This window comes from Petaurus breviceps, unplaced genomic scaffold (genome assembly GCF_028583685.1).
Source record: "Petaurus breviceps papuanus isolate PSGF00001 unplaced genomic scaffold, PetGlider_PUasm1.0 90734, whole genome shotgun sequence".
Classification (NCBI taxonomy): Eukaryota; Metazoa; Chordata; class Mammalia; order Diprotodontia; family Petauridae; genus Petaurus; species Petaurus breviceps.
This window is the reverse complement of record NW_027187327.1, coordinates 9,568,003-9,584,824: the sequence shown is the minus strand read 5'-3', so window position 1 is coordinate 9,584,824 and position 16,822 is coordinate 9,568,003. Positions and strand designations below refer to the sequence as shown.

At 34.2% G+C, this 16,822-nt stretch overlaps 1 protein-coding gene across 4 annotated transcripts in view; it reads left to right on the top strand.

Moving 5' to 3' along the window:
• MYO6 (myosin VI) overlaps positions 1 to 16,822 on the top strand; it is a 244,702-nt gene that overhangs the window by 112,747 nt on the left and 115,133 nt on the right. For all 4 annotated transcript variants that reach the window (XM_069066992.1, XM_069066990.1, XM_069066991.1 and 1 more), the window contains 3 exons: positions 3,640 to 3,713; positions 10,016 to 10,145; positions 12,227 to 12,332. In XM_069066992.1, the coding sequence (XP_068923093.1) occupies positions 3,640 to 3,713; positions 10,016 to 10,145; positions 12,227 to 12,332 (310 nt within the window). The remainder of the gene's footprint in view (positions 1 to 3,639; positions 3,714 to 10,015; positions 10,146 to 12,226; positions 12,333 to 16,822) is intronic.

Genomic DNA, 16,822 nt, shown 5'->3' with positions numbered 1-16,822 from the left:
TTCACAGCTGATGAGATGACTCTATTATTTCATTAGATATTTTGTCTCAAGTTTGATGCCAGACTGTCTGGTTGTCTGCCAAGAGATACATTTGCTTTGTTTTCTGCTTCCTCATGGAGTGAATACTAGAATGAATTCCTCTTATCTGCATCAGTGTGATACTGTAATGAATAAGTATATTATGTCTGTAAAGGACTTCAGAGTCTTAAAAAAAAAAAGCTTCTTTTGAAATAGAAATACTTTTATTGCCATTTGGAACACCTTGACTGCTTTCAGTTCTGTTTGACTGCTTTGAAGAAAGATTTTTGGTTTTCTTTAGCATTTTACTTGATAGAGATTAGTAATGATGGTTCAATTTATTCTGGTTGATTGTAAGGCAATAATCGAGGAATATAAGAATATGAAATGATTTTATAATAAAAAAAGTAGTTATTCCTTGACAGAAAATAATGATATTTTTAGATATTGATCGTAAGATATATATGAATACACAAACGTGCACAGCATTGTGTAGCTGATAGAGTTGAACTGGGAGTTTGGAACACCACGGTTCAAATCTCACTTCTTACTTATATTATCTGTATGAATCTTAAGCAAGTCACTAAACTTCTTGGTGCCTCAGGCAGCTCTAATAAGTTGCAGAGCAGTTGTTGATCTTTATTGAAGTGGAAGTTTCCTCAAGTAGTCTCTTTATCAGTGAAATAACGGATTTTCTGTCTCTCTGTTGCGATTTTTTTCACTCTCCCCTTGCCTCTTCCATTCTCCATTTTTCTCATGTGTGTGTTTATGTAGGGTGCTTATATGATGTAATTAATCTTATAAATGGATTCCTACTTAACTGGAGGTTGAAGCTGATAGATCATCTAGTTCAGCCTTCTTTCCAAAAAAAAGACTTCATTCACCAATTACTTTCTTTTTTTTTTCTTTTTTTCTTTTGGAGAGGGGAAGGTAGGGCAATTGGGATTAAGTGACTTGCCCAAGGTCACACAGCTAGTTTTGTGTTAAGTGTCTGAAGCTGGATTTGAACTCAGGTCCTCCTGACTCCAGGGCTGGTGCTCTATTCACTGTACCACCTAGTCTCTCCTCACCAATTACTTTCAATTCAGCAAGCCTGCTGTTTGCAAGGTACTGTGTTCTCTGTTGTGGGATATAAAAAAATAATATAATTCTTGCTCTCAAGGAATTTATAATTGACCAGGGGAAATGATACATGTCTATAACCATATTACAAGGCTATCTGTGTTATAGCAAGTACCAAAAACATGTACAAAGGAGGAAAAGATTCTTTTGAGCTGGAGAGGAATATTAGAGAATCCTTCAGGGCAGATATAGTATTTATAGAATTTCAACAGACTTAATGGGAAATCATTCCACTCAGAAGAAATGGCTTCAATATATAGATACATGTGGAAAACCTGAGGGTATACTCATTATTGTTTGGTCATTTCAGTCATTTCCAACTCTTTGTAACCTCATTCGGCCTTTTTTTTTTTTTTGTCAGAGATACTGGACTGGTTTTCCATTTCCTTTTCCAGCTCATTTTATGTATGAGAAAACTGAGTTAAGTGACTTGCTCAGGGTCACAAAGGTAGTAAGTGTCTGAGGCTGGAATTGAAGTCAGATCCTCCTGTTCCAGGCCCAGAGCTCTATCCATTGCACCAACTAACTACCCAGGAAGTGCTTAATCTTTTAGTTTGGACCATAAAGTCAGTGGGAGGTTATGGTAGAAATGTAAGTCAGTCAGATTGTGGAGAGCTTGAATGTGAGACTAAGACATTTTGACTATATTTGTATGTAGTAAGGAGCCACTGAAGATTTTTGAGCAGTGGTATGACATGTTTAGATCACTCTTTTAGGGAGATCAGGCTGGTGTCAGGATGCATTGGAATGGGAGAATGGGAAAGTAAGTTCAAGTAAGAGGTAATAAGAAAGAGACAGATGCAAGACACACACACATACAACCCTTTTGGGGTGGGATGGGGAAGATAATTGGGGTTAAATGACTTGCCCAGGGTAATACACCTAATAAGTCCTTCTGACTCCAGGGCCAGTGCTCAGTCCACTGTGCCACCTATCTGCCCAAGATGCAAGACACATTAAGAGGTAGAATTGATAGCACTTGTATGTGGGAGATTAAGAGAACAGAAGGAGAAATCAAAGATAACTATAGGATTTTTTTGTACATTGGGTGCTGGCGAAATGATTATACCATGAACAAAAATAGAGAAGTTAAGAGTAGGAGCTAGTTTGTGGGTTTGTAACTGAGACAGGAATAGAAATTAGTCCGGTTTTGGGCCGAATGAAGTTGAAGTGCTAGTGGGAGCATTCAAGTATAGAATGTTTTTTAATAGGGTAGTAAGAAATCTGGCAGGGGTGGGGGTGGGGGTGGGAATGAGGGAGAGAGAGAGACAGAGAGACAGAGAGAGACAGAGACACAGAGAGAGAGAGACAGCTACTAACGAGCTAATTAGAGATATAGAATATAGACAGGAGTTATCTGCATGGAGGAGTAGAAATAATCCTTAAACTAGAGCCATTCAAACTTAGGTCTGTCCTTTGTTCTGCCACATTATAGCTGGGTGATCTTTGACAAATCTCTCTTACTCTTTGGGATATTATTTTCATCATCTCTAAATGGTAGTTCCTTTCTTCTGAGATTACCTCTGAGTTATATACTATTTATATCTTGTTTGTACGTAGTCATTTGTATGTTATCTCTCCTATTAGATTATGAGGTCCTTGAGTGCAGGGACTGTTTTCGACTGTCTTTGCATCCCCTGACCTCAGCATAGAGCTGGGCACATAGTAGGTACTTAATACATGTTTATTAACTAGTTGAGCTCTAAGAATTGACTAGATCTCAATTTCTCTGCTTTATATTCCAAATACCAGTGATGATTGTTAATGGCAGACATTTATATGCCATTATAAGATTTGTAAAATACTATTCTTACCTTCTGATTTGAACTTCATAAAAACCTATGAGATAGGTACTTCTCATTTTATAGATGATGAAACTGAAGCCCAGAAAAATTTGTGATTTGCCTTTATTCCCAAAGCCAGTAAACATTGGAATTGGTATTTGAATTCATATCTTTTCTGACTCTAACTGCCCCACTCTTTCCATTTCATTATCTCTCTATATCCAATCTAATTTGAATTTGAATACACCACATGCTATTGTGATATTTTAATTTTATTATTTATTTATTTTCTTTTTACTTTTAATCAACACGTATTTATCATTACACATAATGAAATGGTCTAAGAGGGTTTTACACAACACTTATCATAATTCCTGGCACTTAAATGCTTGTTGACTGACTGAAAGAGAGCAAAATGGCTCCCTCTTTGCAATGGTGGAAGAAATTTCCTATACTGATAAAATTAACTGGTTTAGACAAAAGAATGTAATCTAGCTTGAAATTGAGGGGTGCAAATAATAACTAATAGAGAACTTTTATCTCTTTATTTTAAAAGAAAAACAACTGTTTTATCAAATTACACTGTCCCATGGTTTAAAAATGATTGATTTAACAAAAAAGTTAACAAATCAATTTCAGTATTGATAAGAACTGTTCAATTTCAGTTTTTTTCCTTTTTCAACATAAATTAATTTCCAGATTTTTTTTGTTTTAGGCTCACTGATGTACTTAAATGAAGCTACACTACTCCATAATATCAAAGTACGATATAGTAAAGATAGAATTTATGTAAGTATTACAAATACATCTAATTGTTTAAAATTTTATGTGTAAGTGAATTATTTTACATCATGTTATATAGTTTTATTGTATTTTTGTTTATAAAAATAATTTTAATGGAACATCTATTTATAGAATTGAAATTTATCATTCTTTTATTACTAAAATGATTCAAATTGAAGATAGTAAATTTGTAGTGATTCATGTGTTTAATACTTTCTATATACCAGTATACTAATACATTACTAAAAAGATGCTGTATACCTGCTTAGGAAAATCTGGAATATTAAGAAAAGGTATTAATTAAATTTTTCTTTTGAGACTTACATTTAAGATTTGTATCAGATGACTTAGATATATCAGTATTTGTCTTGTACTCCTAATTCAGAATGAAGTGATTAATTTGATTTAATTCTGAATATGGGCTAGAAGTAAATTACTGTCCTGGTTACAGATGAATTACTTTGCTAAAAGTTCTGCTGTTGCTAGAGATGAGCTTCTTTCTCTTCATTATTTTTGAACGAAGAAAACACATGGCTTCTTTGACACCTCCTGGATCAAATGACCATCTTAATCTTTTATATTGCTATCAATTTGCCGTTTGTAGTTACTTAATTATGACTAAATTACACTTGGTCTTTGCCATCTGCCCAAACAGTGACAGCTGTTAAACAGAACTAATTCAGCCTTTACCAAGACATGCCACCTACTAGCTTTCAATTATTTAGTTTTGCAGCCTCGTTTTTGTCTTCTTAAAAAGACTTCATTCTTCATGCCAAGAAAGACATAATAGATTTAAGTTAATATTTATAGGTTAAGTTTGGTTGTTCTGGATAAAAAAAAAAACCAAAGGTATATTTAATAAAACCAAATGTTATAATTCTAACATATACTTTGAAATGGTCTTTATTCACTTACTAAGTAAGTCTCTTAGGTATATTTAAAAAATTTCATTTCATAAGTGCCTTTAATTTTTACATAACACATCACATTCATTTCCAAAAATGTCCTCTTTTTCTTCTCCACTGAGCCTTCCTTTGTAACAGAGGTTAAAAAAGAGAGGAAAAAAGCAATTGAACATAACTAAATAGCATTTCCACCATATCTGAAAGTATATGTAGTGTTCCTCATCCATAGTCTCCCCCACTTCTTTAGGAAAAGGAGGTGATATATTTTCTCAGCTTCTTGAAGGGTCAGATATCAGTTATTAAAATTATATAGCATTCAGTTTCATTTCATAGTTTCTTAATTTACATTGTTGTAGTTGACATATATATGTTGTTTCCTGATTTTGCTTACTTCATGCAGCATCAAGTTCATGTAATACTTTGTGTATTTTTTCAAATGATTCATATTTGTCATTTTTTGTAAACATAACAATATGTCATTATTGTTTATGTCACTATTTGTTTGACCATTCCCTGATCATTGAATACTTTGTTTCCAGTTCTTGGTACCATAGAAATGTTTCCTATGAATATTTTCGGCATATATGACACCTTTCTTTGACCTTTTTGAAGTCTTTGGGTCAGTCAGTTTTTTTAAAAGCATAATTCTTAATTCTTTCCAGAAAGGATGAATCAATTCAGATTTCCACCAGCAGTGTGTGAGTGAACTGTATTCTCACAGTACCTAGAGCTTTGACTATTTCAGTCTTTTTTTTTTTTTTTTACAAAAGAGTAAGCTCTTTTAATTCTTTATAGTTCACAGTTCTTTGTCAGCTGTTTGTTCATATCATTTGACCCTTTTTAGGGGGAACTTTTTTCTTGGTCTTATATATTTTTGTCTGAATATCAGGTATAGATTTTTTTCCAGTCAACAATTTCCATTATCCTAGCTTCATTGATATTGTGTAGAGACCTTTGAGTTTCGTGTAATGAAAATAATTTTTTTTTATCTTTTGCAATATGCTTTATACTTTATTTGGTTAAGAATTTTTTCTTCTAGCTGTTACCTCTACCCATTTTCCTGTAATTTTCTTTGTGATGGGACCTTTTATATTCACAGAGTATCCATTCACAATAATTATAAATGATTCTTAAATTAGCATTTGAGGTAAAATTTTTTAAAAAGTAGAAAGAAAATGGTTAAAGCAAGAGAACTGTCATTTGTTTTCTTGATTGTATTGCTTGATTTGGTATTGTTGAAGTATTTTACATGAAGCACTTTTTAATTGTTGTAGAAGTTTCCTCTAGTAATTTGAAATTTTACCGGGATAGACCATTTGGTTCCATGGTTTTTGCAGGAGTACAAGTTGTCACAGAATGAACAATTGATCAAGAACCAAAACCAAATGGTCTGAAGTTTGGCCTAAATATGTTGAAAGAAAATTTTAAAAAATATTTAAACGAACAATTCTGAGGATTATTAAATTATTAATGCCGTTAGGAAAGGTTACATATTGTAGCTTTCACCAGCTTGTCAGTGCATATGGTTCTGAAATATTAATACATTTAATGTGTGGATAATTGATCTCAGAATCAGTATAGTATTGGTTATAATTTTAATAAAAATGGATCTGCAATTTTTTCTTTGGCCAACTGTAGCGCTGTAGCAGCAAGCACCCCAGCATCCCCATCCTGTGTTGGCTGCCAACACAGGTTCTTCGATCTTCTTTTCTAAAGGAAAGCAACTCAAAATGGGTTAACAAGCTTATTTTAATCAATCAAACATATATCATTTACCTAGTTCAGGGGAAAAAGGTTAGCACCCTGAACTTCAGAGTATACAGACAGAAGTTTCAAGACAGAGAAACAGATCAAGCAGACAGGCTTCCAAACTGTCTAACCATTATATCCATATCAAACCAAAATTACCAGAGAGGGAAGCATCAACATCTGGGTTTTCAAAGCCAGGGGGCTGTCAACAGCTGCCCAGAGTCTCATCTGGTCAAATCATGCAACACTTCTCAAAGTGAGCCCCAAAGCAAAACCTCACATCAGGGATTATATAGCCTTCTCCTGGGTCAGAGAATGTAGCCACCCTCTTGACCACTGCCCAGTCACACAGCATCAAGGTGTGGGCATTCCTGAAAACCAAGCCTCCTGCCATAGGCTCCATGTGACCACATTTAGCCTGTAAGGGGGCAGAGTATATTTTCAAATCAGGGAAGGTTCTCAGAGTCTCTTAAGCCTATAAAAGGGCCTACGGGCTGGGAAGATCTTTAAATTTGCATTTCCATTACAAGCGACAACTCAATATTAACAGTGCCTACCGTGTATGCCGGCATAATTCGGAATCACACAATATAACAGACTCTCCACATGGAAGACCAAACCAAAAAGTTTATTCCAGCACCAGAAAGCCTAATCCCAACACTAGAAAGCCAAATCTACCATAGCAACAAAGAAATATATACATAGTAACCATTTGGGGGTACCACCATCCCCCTGCTAGGGCTTTCACATAAACAAGCACTCAGCTCACTGCCTACTTCCTCTCTCTCCTTAAGTTCTAACTACTCTGACCAACTTCCTCTGGGCTCTGTTCTCCCCTTCCTGCTCCTCTCTTCCCATCTGGCAACCTCCTCCACCACAGACTTCATGTGACTTAGGCTTCCATGTGACTCAAGCAGGTCATATGAGCCTATTAATGGATCTTCCCATTTACATTACAGTTATACCAATTTAAGTGATTTTTGATTCTTGATCAAAGGTTCAGTGATGACTTATGTGGCTTATGAAAATTATGTGTGTAGTAAAACGTTTAGCTTCACAAGTGTGTTATTAACTGACATTTTCTGTATTTGGTTTCGCAAATGGAAAACTCTGCCCTTGGGCCCTGGTCCTTCCCTATTCCTCCCCTTCTTTCTTATCATCAGTTGTAGTGCCCTTAATGACCTGACTATCTGAATGGCCAGTTAGTTAATTGACAAGCATTTATCTATAGTAAGTCAGTGTTTAAAGTTCCTACTATGTGCCAGAAAATTAAGTGCTTGGAATATAAAGAAAGGCAAAGAAAACTCCTTTTCTTCAAGGAGTTCACTATCTAATGGGGGAAGACAATAAATAGAAAGGAGGTGAAAAAGGGTAAGAGAGAATACTGGGCTTCATCAGTGATGATGTCCAGATGAATGTAGATGGTTGAGAAATGAAAAGATGGTTTTGTTGGAGCCCTCCTTAAATGGACAATCTTGGAGAAGCTCTCAAATGTCTACCCTTCACCCATTCAATTCAGGAGAGAGGGGCCCAGGAATAGGAGGTACTAAAGAAGTGTGAGTTTCAGGGTCTGTGTATACCTCCTTCTGCACCAATGGGAAACAGGTTTCACCAGCAGTGTTTTGGTATCATGATTGATTATTGGATTAATCAGAGTTCTTTTGAAGTTTCTTTTGTTTTTAAACTTGTAATTATTATATAACTTGTGATCCTAATTCTGCTCACTTCATTCTGTGTCAGTTCATACAGATTTTTCAGGTTTCTCTAAATCTGTCCCTTTCATCATTTCTCACAGCAAGGTAATATTTCATTCTTTTGTATGCCACAATTTGTCACCCATTGTTCATTTTTATGGGCACCCATCACTTGTATTATTTCAGCTTTAATTACTCCACAGGGTTTCAATGGACTTTGAACCTTTCCTGGAACTGGAGACTCCCTGAGGCTTTATGCAACTTTACTAGATTTATAAAAACCCTTGGAACTTTCTTTTATTCTTTTGGGAAAACACTCTTATCAATTATTTTTCACCTCCTATTTCCAGGAAATGCCTTTGGTACCTTTCCTGCATGACTGATTTACTGCTGAGGATTACCAAACTTTACCCTTTCTTGACTAGAAGCAAAAGAAAAATACACTTAAAGTTATATGTGTGCCTGTGTATACACTTCCCTCCCATGTTTACTAGTGTTAAACTGACTTCTCCTTCTCTGTAACTATCCTTTCTTCCAATCATAGGGAAAAGATGTATCACTTGCCTTGACTCTCTTAGGTCTCTCTGCTTCTTAAAGTCACTGATTAATTATAAATATTAAAATAGTGCTCAAATTTGCTCATTAATCATGAAAGTGTACTTTTCATTGGGTGGCAACAATAGCACTAAGTAGAAACTTAGGGGTATATGACTACAGTAAAGTCAAAAATAAGTCTTAGAATTTGATGATGGAGAAGTCTTAAAGTTATAACATATTCCTGTAGAGATCCATGACTCTTTAGAACAGGGGTGGGGAGCCTGTGACCTTCTAGGCCCTCAAGTGCAACCTTTTGGCTGAATCCAAACTTCATAGAACAAATTCCCTTAATAAAACGATTTTTTCTGTAAAACTTGGACTCAGTCAAAAGGCTGCACCCAAGGATTGACAAGGTCACATATGGCCTTCCTCACCTTTGTTCTAGAGAGTGGAGAACATTGGTGTTCTAGAGAGTTTTGGTGGTTGGCAGTCTTGCAGTGATCAGCTTGCCATGTTCTTTGCTGTATGTATTGCTTAATTATATATTTGTATTTTAGTATGTTCTGTATAAGTACTAGAGTTATATTAAGTATCTTATATTAGTATTTAAAGTTTTTTTTGAACTATGAAAGCCTTTAAATTTGCTTCAAACTACAGAATCTCTGATCATTGTCAAATTGACCAAAATTGAAGCATGACTTAATAGCATTAGTGCAGAACCCAGTAAACTGTCATTCTTCTTTTGTGGACCTTGATAGTATTTAGGTTATTTCACAAATGAGTAAGAAAAGAATTACAAATGCAGGGGGTACTACTTTTGGATTTCCTATGAGTACATACTTTGGGAGCCCTATGATTATCTGGGCTCCATGGTCATGCTATTTGCTCAAATATCTAGATCCATTACTTCTTTGGGCAATGCTACTCATGTCCAGAAGCATTATTCCATCCTCAGGATTCTTTTGGAAGTGATATTTTATTTTGACTTCCTACATGTATATAGTATTATCTTAAATTAGTATTTAAATGGAATCTACCAGACATTTTTATATTAGCATATTACAATTGAAAAAGGATCAAAAAACCCGCATCTTCAAAAATAAATAAAAAAATTTCACAGAAAAGCTATTTTTAGATTTTTTAATTACCTACTAGAAGTGTTGTAAATTTAGAGGTAACTGCTTATTTTTAATGTTTAACATAGAGGATGTGTTTTGGCAAATAGTGGGTAACTTTATTTAAAATAGCCTAAATTGATGTCATTGTGATCTAATGATTTTTCTTGTAGTTTTGATTTCATTCTGCAATTTTTTGATGTCATTAAAAATGGAGATAAGAGAATCCTTAAAAGCAACTGAGAATTCATTTTAATTTAGATAAAAATCTGTTGCATTAATAGACATATTGTTTTTAAAAATTTCAGACATATGTAGCCAACATCTTGATTGCAGTGAACCCATACTTTGACATACCTAAAATATATTCTTCAGAAACAATTAAGCAGTATCAAGGAAAATCTCTTGGAGTATTGCCACCTCATGTCTTTGCAGTAGGTATGTAATCTTAATTATAAGAATCATTTGGTAATTTATGTTTTCATGAACCAGGAATTTTGAATTTTTTTCTTACTATTATAGAAATATACTCAAATTCTTTTTTTCTTTTATCTTGTCAGATGAAGAAAAGTTTCAGTATGCAAACTTAGATATGTAACTTAGAAAAGCCATTACTAGAGAAATGTGTATCATTTTGAAAATGTTTTTACAGAATTTCTCAAGCAGCATAGGCACACCTTGCTTTGAAATTATAGCTGTGTCTGTTCTTCCATCCTTGGCATTAGTTTTGAAATATACCCATGTTTAGTTGAAAATTGATTATGAGAGTTTGATCTCCAATGACTTTGTGGGTTCATCATGTATTAGGCACAGTTGGTAAACATCTTTCTTCATAATGTCCCGGGCATATTAAATCTGGATTCCTAAGGGGATTATGCTTTCCTTGGCCAGGCTGTCTGTAAACCATTGAATATAGTGTTATGGAGTTCTTGAACTGTGAGATCATAATATATACAATTTTTTTGCAAAGGGGCTTTGTAGAGAAGATTGAAAGTGACATGTGTAATGTATTCCTTGTATAAAAGAGAATTAGAATTCCTTTTTCCCCCTCTTTAAATAATGCTAATACACAGATGGCATTACAACTTTAGTCAGTAAATACCCAGATGGGTGACTTTTCTCCATGTGCCTCTCTCGTGATTTGACTAATCACTGCACATACAAGGCTGCAGTTTTACTTTTCACTGTTTCAGGCATAAGCAAGTCTGAGAGCCTGTTAGGTGTTATCAGCCAAACCTTAACCAGGTGCTTGTGTTCCAAACAGCCTTCACATTTTAGCTTTGCCTTTGTTCCTTTTGTAAGCTTGACAGGAGAATACAGTGCTAGCATATATTGAACATTTAATTAAAAATAAGTGTTAAAAGGCATCCAAAATCTAATGCTATGGCATGAGGACTACTCTACTTTGGTTTGCTTGCAAGTGAGGTATTAGAGCTTGTGGAGAAGTGAATACTTTTTACTTACTGTAGAGACTTTGCAAAGTTTGATTGCCATTTTACAAGTCTTCCCCCAAATGGTCTTTTAAAAGAAGTCTTTGAAACTAATAATCTGTATTTAGAACTTTTATACAAATGAACCCAAAATTTCCTTGTTGACTAAGTTGTTAAATAGGCACAACTGATCACTTTGAATGGGAATACTTTTTCAAGACAGCCTCTTGTTTTAGAGTTTGAAGCATATACTGATATGCCTTTCTTGTTTTGGTCAGGTAATTGGTTAGTTATGATTGATGTAAGATAAATAGATTCCTAGTTGTAAAACCAAGGTTTCCAGCAGTCTGCTTTGAAACTAGTATTATTGCAATTTAGAATTTATTTAACAAAATGTGTAACTAAGGTTATAGTTGCTTCTTTTGACATAGGCTTAAAATTTAGATAATTTACAAGCTTTAATGTTGGATTAGGGAGAACTATGGGAAGAACACATAATAGCAATGAATTTAAGGAAGACTAGAGAGTGGATATTTTTTTTAACTTTCTAGGATACAGAATTCTCAAACTCTAACTCTTTTGGATATTTACATCTAATTTCTAATAAAATTTTAAAAGAACAATCACAGTTTGGTTTCAGTTTTATCACAATTTCCTAAATAACCTTTTATATTATAGAGTTTTGTAATTAAAAATTCATTACTACTCCCCTTTTATTTGGGAACTTCATTAGCTATGTGTACTGAACATTCTTTACTGTGTATTTGCATTTTCTGTGGAGATTAGTTTTAGTGTTGGAAATCCATGGTGCAGCTCACAATAGAGATATTGTAGTACACAAATAATAGTACAGTTGTTTGTATTTCATGTTTACTAAGCTGTGAAAAGCATGGGGGTATTTTAAATAGTAAAATATATTTATAAATTTCATTATTTTTTTAATCCTATATGCTATTTCTTGTTTTGTCAAAATATGACTTCTCTAGAATAAATGCACTTTTGTTTTAAGTAGAGTATCATACAGAAGATAAATGTGGTGATGTACATAGTTTTGGATACCCTTCATTTGTCATGTTATTTTGATCTTAGCTGACAAAGCTTTTCGAGACATGAAGGTCCTCAAAATGAGTCAGTCAATCATTGTGTCTGGAGAATCAGGTGCCGGCAAAACTGAAAATACTAAATTTGTTCTTAGGTGAGTATCTGGCTGGAAACTTCAACAAACAACTGTTATTAGACTGATGGGTGTTTTTTCATATAGTTTGGATTAGATTTATAAGTGCTTATAGTAGTATTTGAACAACAACAACAAAAACTTTTCTTACCAGAATGATTCGGTGATTGTATGTTTATTTTTGATTCTCTCCTCTCTCTCTCCTTGTTTTTCCCTCTTTCTCTCTTCCTCTTCCCATTCCTACTCTTATCTCTCCCCCTTTCACTCTTCCTCTCTTCTCAGGCTTCTTCTTTCCTTCTTCCTCCACCCCATCTCCCTTCCTGCCTAGCCCACATGTAATAAACCTTTTTGTTGTTTTCCCTATGCTCTAGGTAACTCTTAATATATATTTCTTAAAATTAAATAATTTGTGCTAGCTTTAGAGATAATGAAGACACATCAGCACCTAAATTAGTTCACAACTGGCACTGGAGAATAGTGTCTGGAGTTAGGGAATACCTGGCTTGTCGTCTACCCTAGATACTTACTAGCTTTATGACCATAGGCAAGTTAATTAACTTATCTGGGCTGTCATTTTCTTAACTCTAAAATGGGAATAATTATAAGGGGAAGCTCTTTTGAGAATCACATGAAATTCCATGCAAAGTACTTTGTAAACTTTAAAAGTACTAGTTTGAATGTCAGCTATTTACTTTATGTTTTACAACCATCTCCATATTTGTAATAATGCTACAAATATTGCTACTACTGTTACTAGTACTGCTACTGCTGCTACCATTAGCAAGCATTTATATAGCTCCTGCTATGTGCTAGGTACCAGGCTAAGTGCTTTACAAATATTATTTCATGTGATCCTTATAAAAACCCTGGGAGGTAAGTGCTATTATTATCCTATTTTACACTTGGAGAAACTGAGGCAGGTTAAATGATTTGCCCAGGGTCACACAACTAGTAGACTTGAGGTAGACTTGAATATGGGTCTTCATGACTCTGGTGCTTATCCACTTGTGTCCCCTAACTGCCTTCAGTCATGAAGAAACTGTTGGGCATGAGAAACTGTTCTTTTGGAAAGCATAGATAGTTTTGCAGATATAAGGAGATTGAGGTGACTTTTAGGACAAAGAAGAAATTATTACTTTGTAAACTTTAAGCTCTGTGAAGACAGGAGCCATAGCATATGTGTCATTTTTATATCATACATTCTTTAGTACATTATTTGCTAAACAGATACTTAATAAATATTTGAATCAAATTGAATTTAAAACAAGGATCATAAAAATTTAAAAATACTTTTTATAGGCTTCTGCTCTTCATTATATACTGAAAGTGACTATATAGTAATTGTTTTTAAAGAGTTTCATATGGCAGATTGTTATTATTTCACCTGCAGCTTCTTTTTTACTGTGTAGAAAAGTGTCAGTTCCTCCTTGCTGCAAATTTTCTCTTTGAAAGGAATCTGAAGAGCAAAGTATCAAGAGACTTTTTCCTCTGCTGAGTTGTTAATATTTACACTTAAGGTCCAAGTCCTCTCAGGGCAGGCTACCCTGTTGAACCCTTGTAGTTTCTAGTGGCAGTCTACTGATTCAGGCAAGTGACTACATGTATTCTAGGACCTAGCAATAAACTTGTGTTATTTCTGAAAGAGTTGCAATTTTGAGCAGTACTTGTATTAGAGTCATAACATAATAACAAAGATGAGAACAGCCTCTGGGTGTGCAGTTTTTGTTTTCTATTTCAAATCTTGTTTCTTAATGTGAATTTTAAATTTTTTCAGCTGTATGATGACACATTTCAACACAGTGATATTCAAATTCAAAATTCAATTTTTTGAGTATTGTATTTTACGTTAGTATAGACATCTGTATTTCTCAAAATAGAATTCTTTTAACTGACTTTGGGGAAGAGGAAAGTGAAGTCACATTCAGACTTGTAAATGAGTTTGCTCCACATTTGTGAATTTAAAGGGGTGGCTAGACTACTAATACAGGAAGGACCTGGCCAATCAGTTTCTTTAGTCAATTTTCAAGAATTGTTTTGGCTAAGATTTCATTACCTAGTAGTCAAACTTTGGTAATGAGGCTCTGAATGTACTGGGCCACAGCTAAAAGATGCATTTTTTGTAGTAGGGCCTAAACTTTGTGTTGCGCTGGATAGCCTTAGACAATGCAGTGGCACTTTTATGGACTCATGAAACTTTAGTATAGGATTGTAGTTAAAAGTACTTCTTAACAAAAGGTTAATTTTATTATAGCCTTCAGATTACTATATATTTTATATATATATATATATATATATATATACAACTACTTTGAAGGATGTTATTTTTCTGATTAAACAAGTAAGATAGAGAGGATCATAGAGGATATAATATACAATTTTTGAGTATATAATTTAAATATTTAAAATGTTTTTAATAGATGTCACCGTAATTAATACTCATGGTCTCCAAGTGATGGGTAGGAGAATAGTTCATTCTTAAACAGGGAATAGAAGGGAATCACAGAAGATAAGATGGAAATTTTTAATTGCATAAAATCAGTTTTTTTTTGTACAAATAAAACCAGTATAGGTAAAATTAGAAGAGAAGAACATAAACGGGAAAAAAAATCTTAGTGTCAGGTTTCTCTGATAAAGGCCTCATTTCCAAACTGTATGGGGAACTGATCCAAATTTATGACTTTTTGCCCAACATTTGCCCAAAAAATAAACTGTCAAAGGATGAGAACAGGAATTTTTCTTTCTTTCTTTCTTTCTTTCTTTCTTTCTTTTTTTTTTACATGCAACTGGGAAATAAGATGTACAGACACCATGGTATAGAAATCCATCTTGCCTTACTAGAAAGTTGCGGGGGAGGGGAGAAGTGGGGGAGGATATAAGAGAGAACAGACTGGGGAAAGGGGTATTTAGCAAGCTAGCTATTTTGGTGTGGGGGGTAGGAGAAAGATGGGAAGAAAAATTAGTAACTCAAAATATTGTTGGAAATGAATGTTGAAAACTAAAAATAAATAAATAAATTGGAAAAAAAAGGATTTTTTTCAAAGGAAGAAATCTAAGCTGTTATCAACCATATAAAAAAGTTAAAGATCACAATAGAACAAATGCAATTTAAAATAGTTTTAAATTCAGTCAGTAAACATTTAATAAGTGCCTACTATGTGCCAGACACTATTAAAATTCTAGGGATACAAAAGAGGCAAAAAACAGCCCCTACCTTCAAGGAAAACTCACAATCAAATGGGGGGAGACAAAAAGCAAATAAAAACATGCAAACAAGTTATATACAGGATAAATGGTAAACAAAAGAGAGACAATACTAGAATTAAGTGGGTTTGGGCAAGGGTTCCTGTAGAAGAGCCATAAGATTGTAAAAGATTAAAAAAAAAGAGGAAAATTACAAACATTGGAGGGAATATGGGAAAATAGGCACACATTAAAAGCATTGTTGATTCAACTGTGAATTGGTCATTATTTTCAGAAACAATTTTGAATTATGTTCCCAGTGTCGCTAAATTGTGACTAGCCATTGACCCACTGATACTATAACCAAGCATATATCCTAAAAAAGCCAAAGAAGAAAAATACCAGTATGTATAAAAATATTTATAGCAGTGTTTTTTCATAGGGGCCCTAAACTGCAAACTAAAGGAAACTCACCCACAGTTTATGGTATAACAATGTACCAAGTTGATAAAAGACTTTGAGACCATATGAAATGACAGTCTGTTGAAGGAATTGGGCATGTTTTGCATGGGGAAGACCCTGGGAGACATGATGACTCTCTTAAAATATTTGAAGGATAGTCATATGGAAGAAGGATTAGGCTTGTTCAGTTTGGTTTCAGAGGGTAGAACCAGGATTAGAGGGTGGAGAGGAGGTTGCAAAGAGACCCATTGAGGCATGATGCTAAGACAAATTTATTTTAAAGCAATTAGAGTTATACGAAAATAGAATGGGTTGCTTCGAATGTGTGAGGAATATGTATAATTGTCCCTGGGGATCTTAAAGCAGAGTCTGGATGACTGCTTCTTAGGTAAAATATTGTATAGGTTATAATTATTGATAGTCTTTTAGCTAGTCCTAAAAGATGAGTATGATTTCAACTGGTGAAAATTAGAAGGGACATTCTACATGTATGAAACAGCATGAGAAAAGGCGCAAAACTGGGAAAGCACAAAATTTTTATGGAACAGTTAAGTTATACTGGGACATAGAGGGAATAACATGAGATAACGCTGAAAAAATAACTTGGTTCCCGACTGTAAAGTCTTAAATGTGAGACTGGACTTTGGACTTTATTCACTAGATTGTAGGGAGCTATTGAACTGGTTGAGCATGGTCATGTTTATGTACAGAGAAGATTAATTTGGCAATGGTACTGAGGAGGGAGAAAAAGGTAGAAGTAGTAATAGGAGACTATTGCAGTAATATGTAAAATAGTGGCAATAGGAAAAGAGAAGAAATGGATTTGACAAATATTGTGAAGATGAATCAACAAGATTTTAATGGTGCAC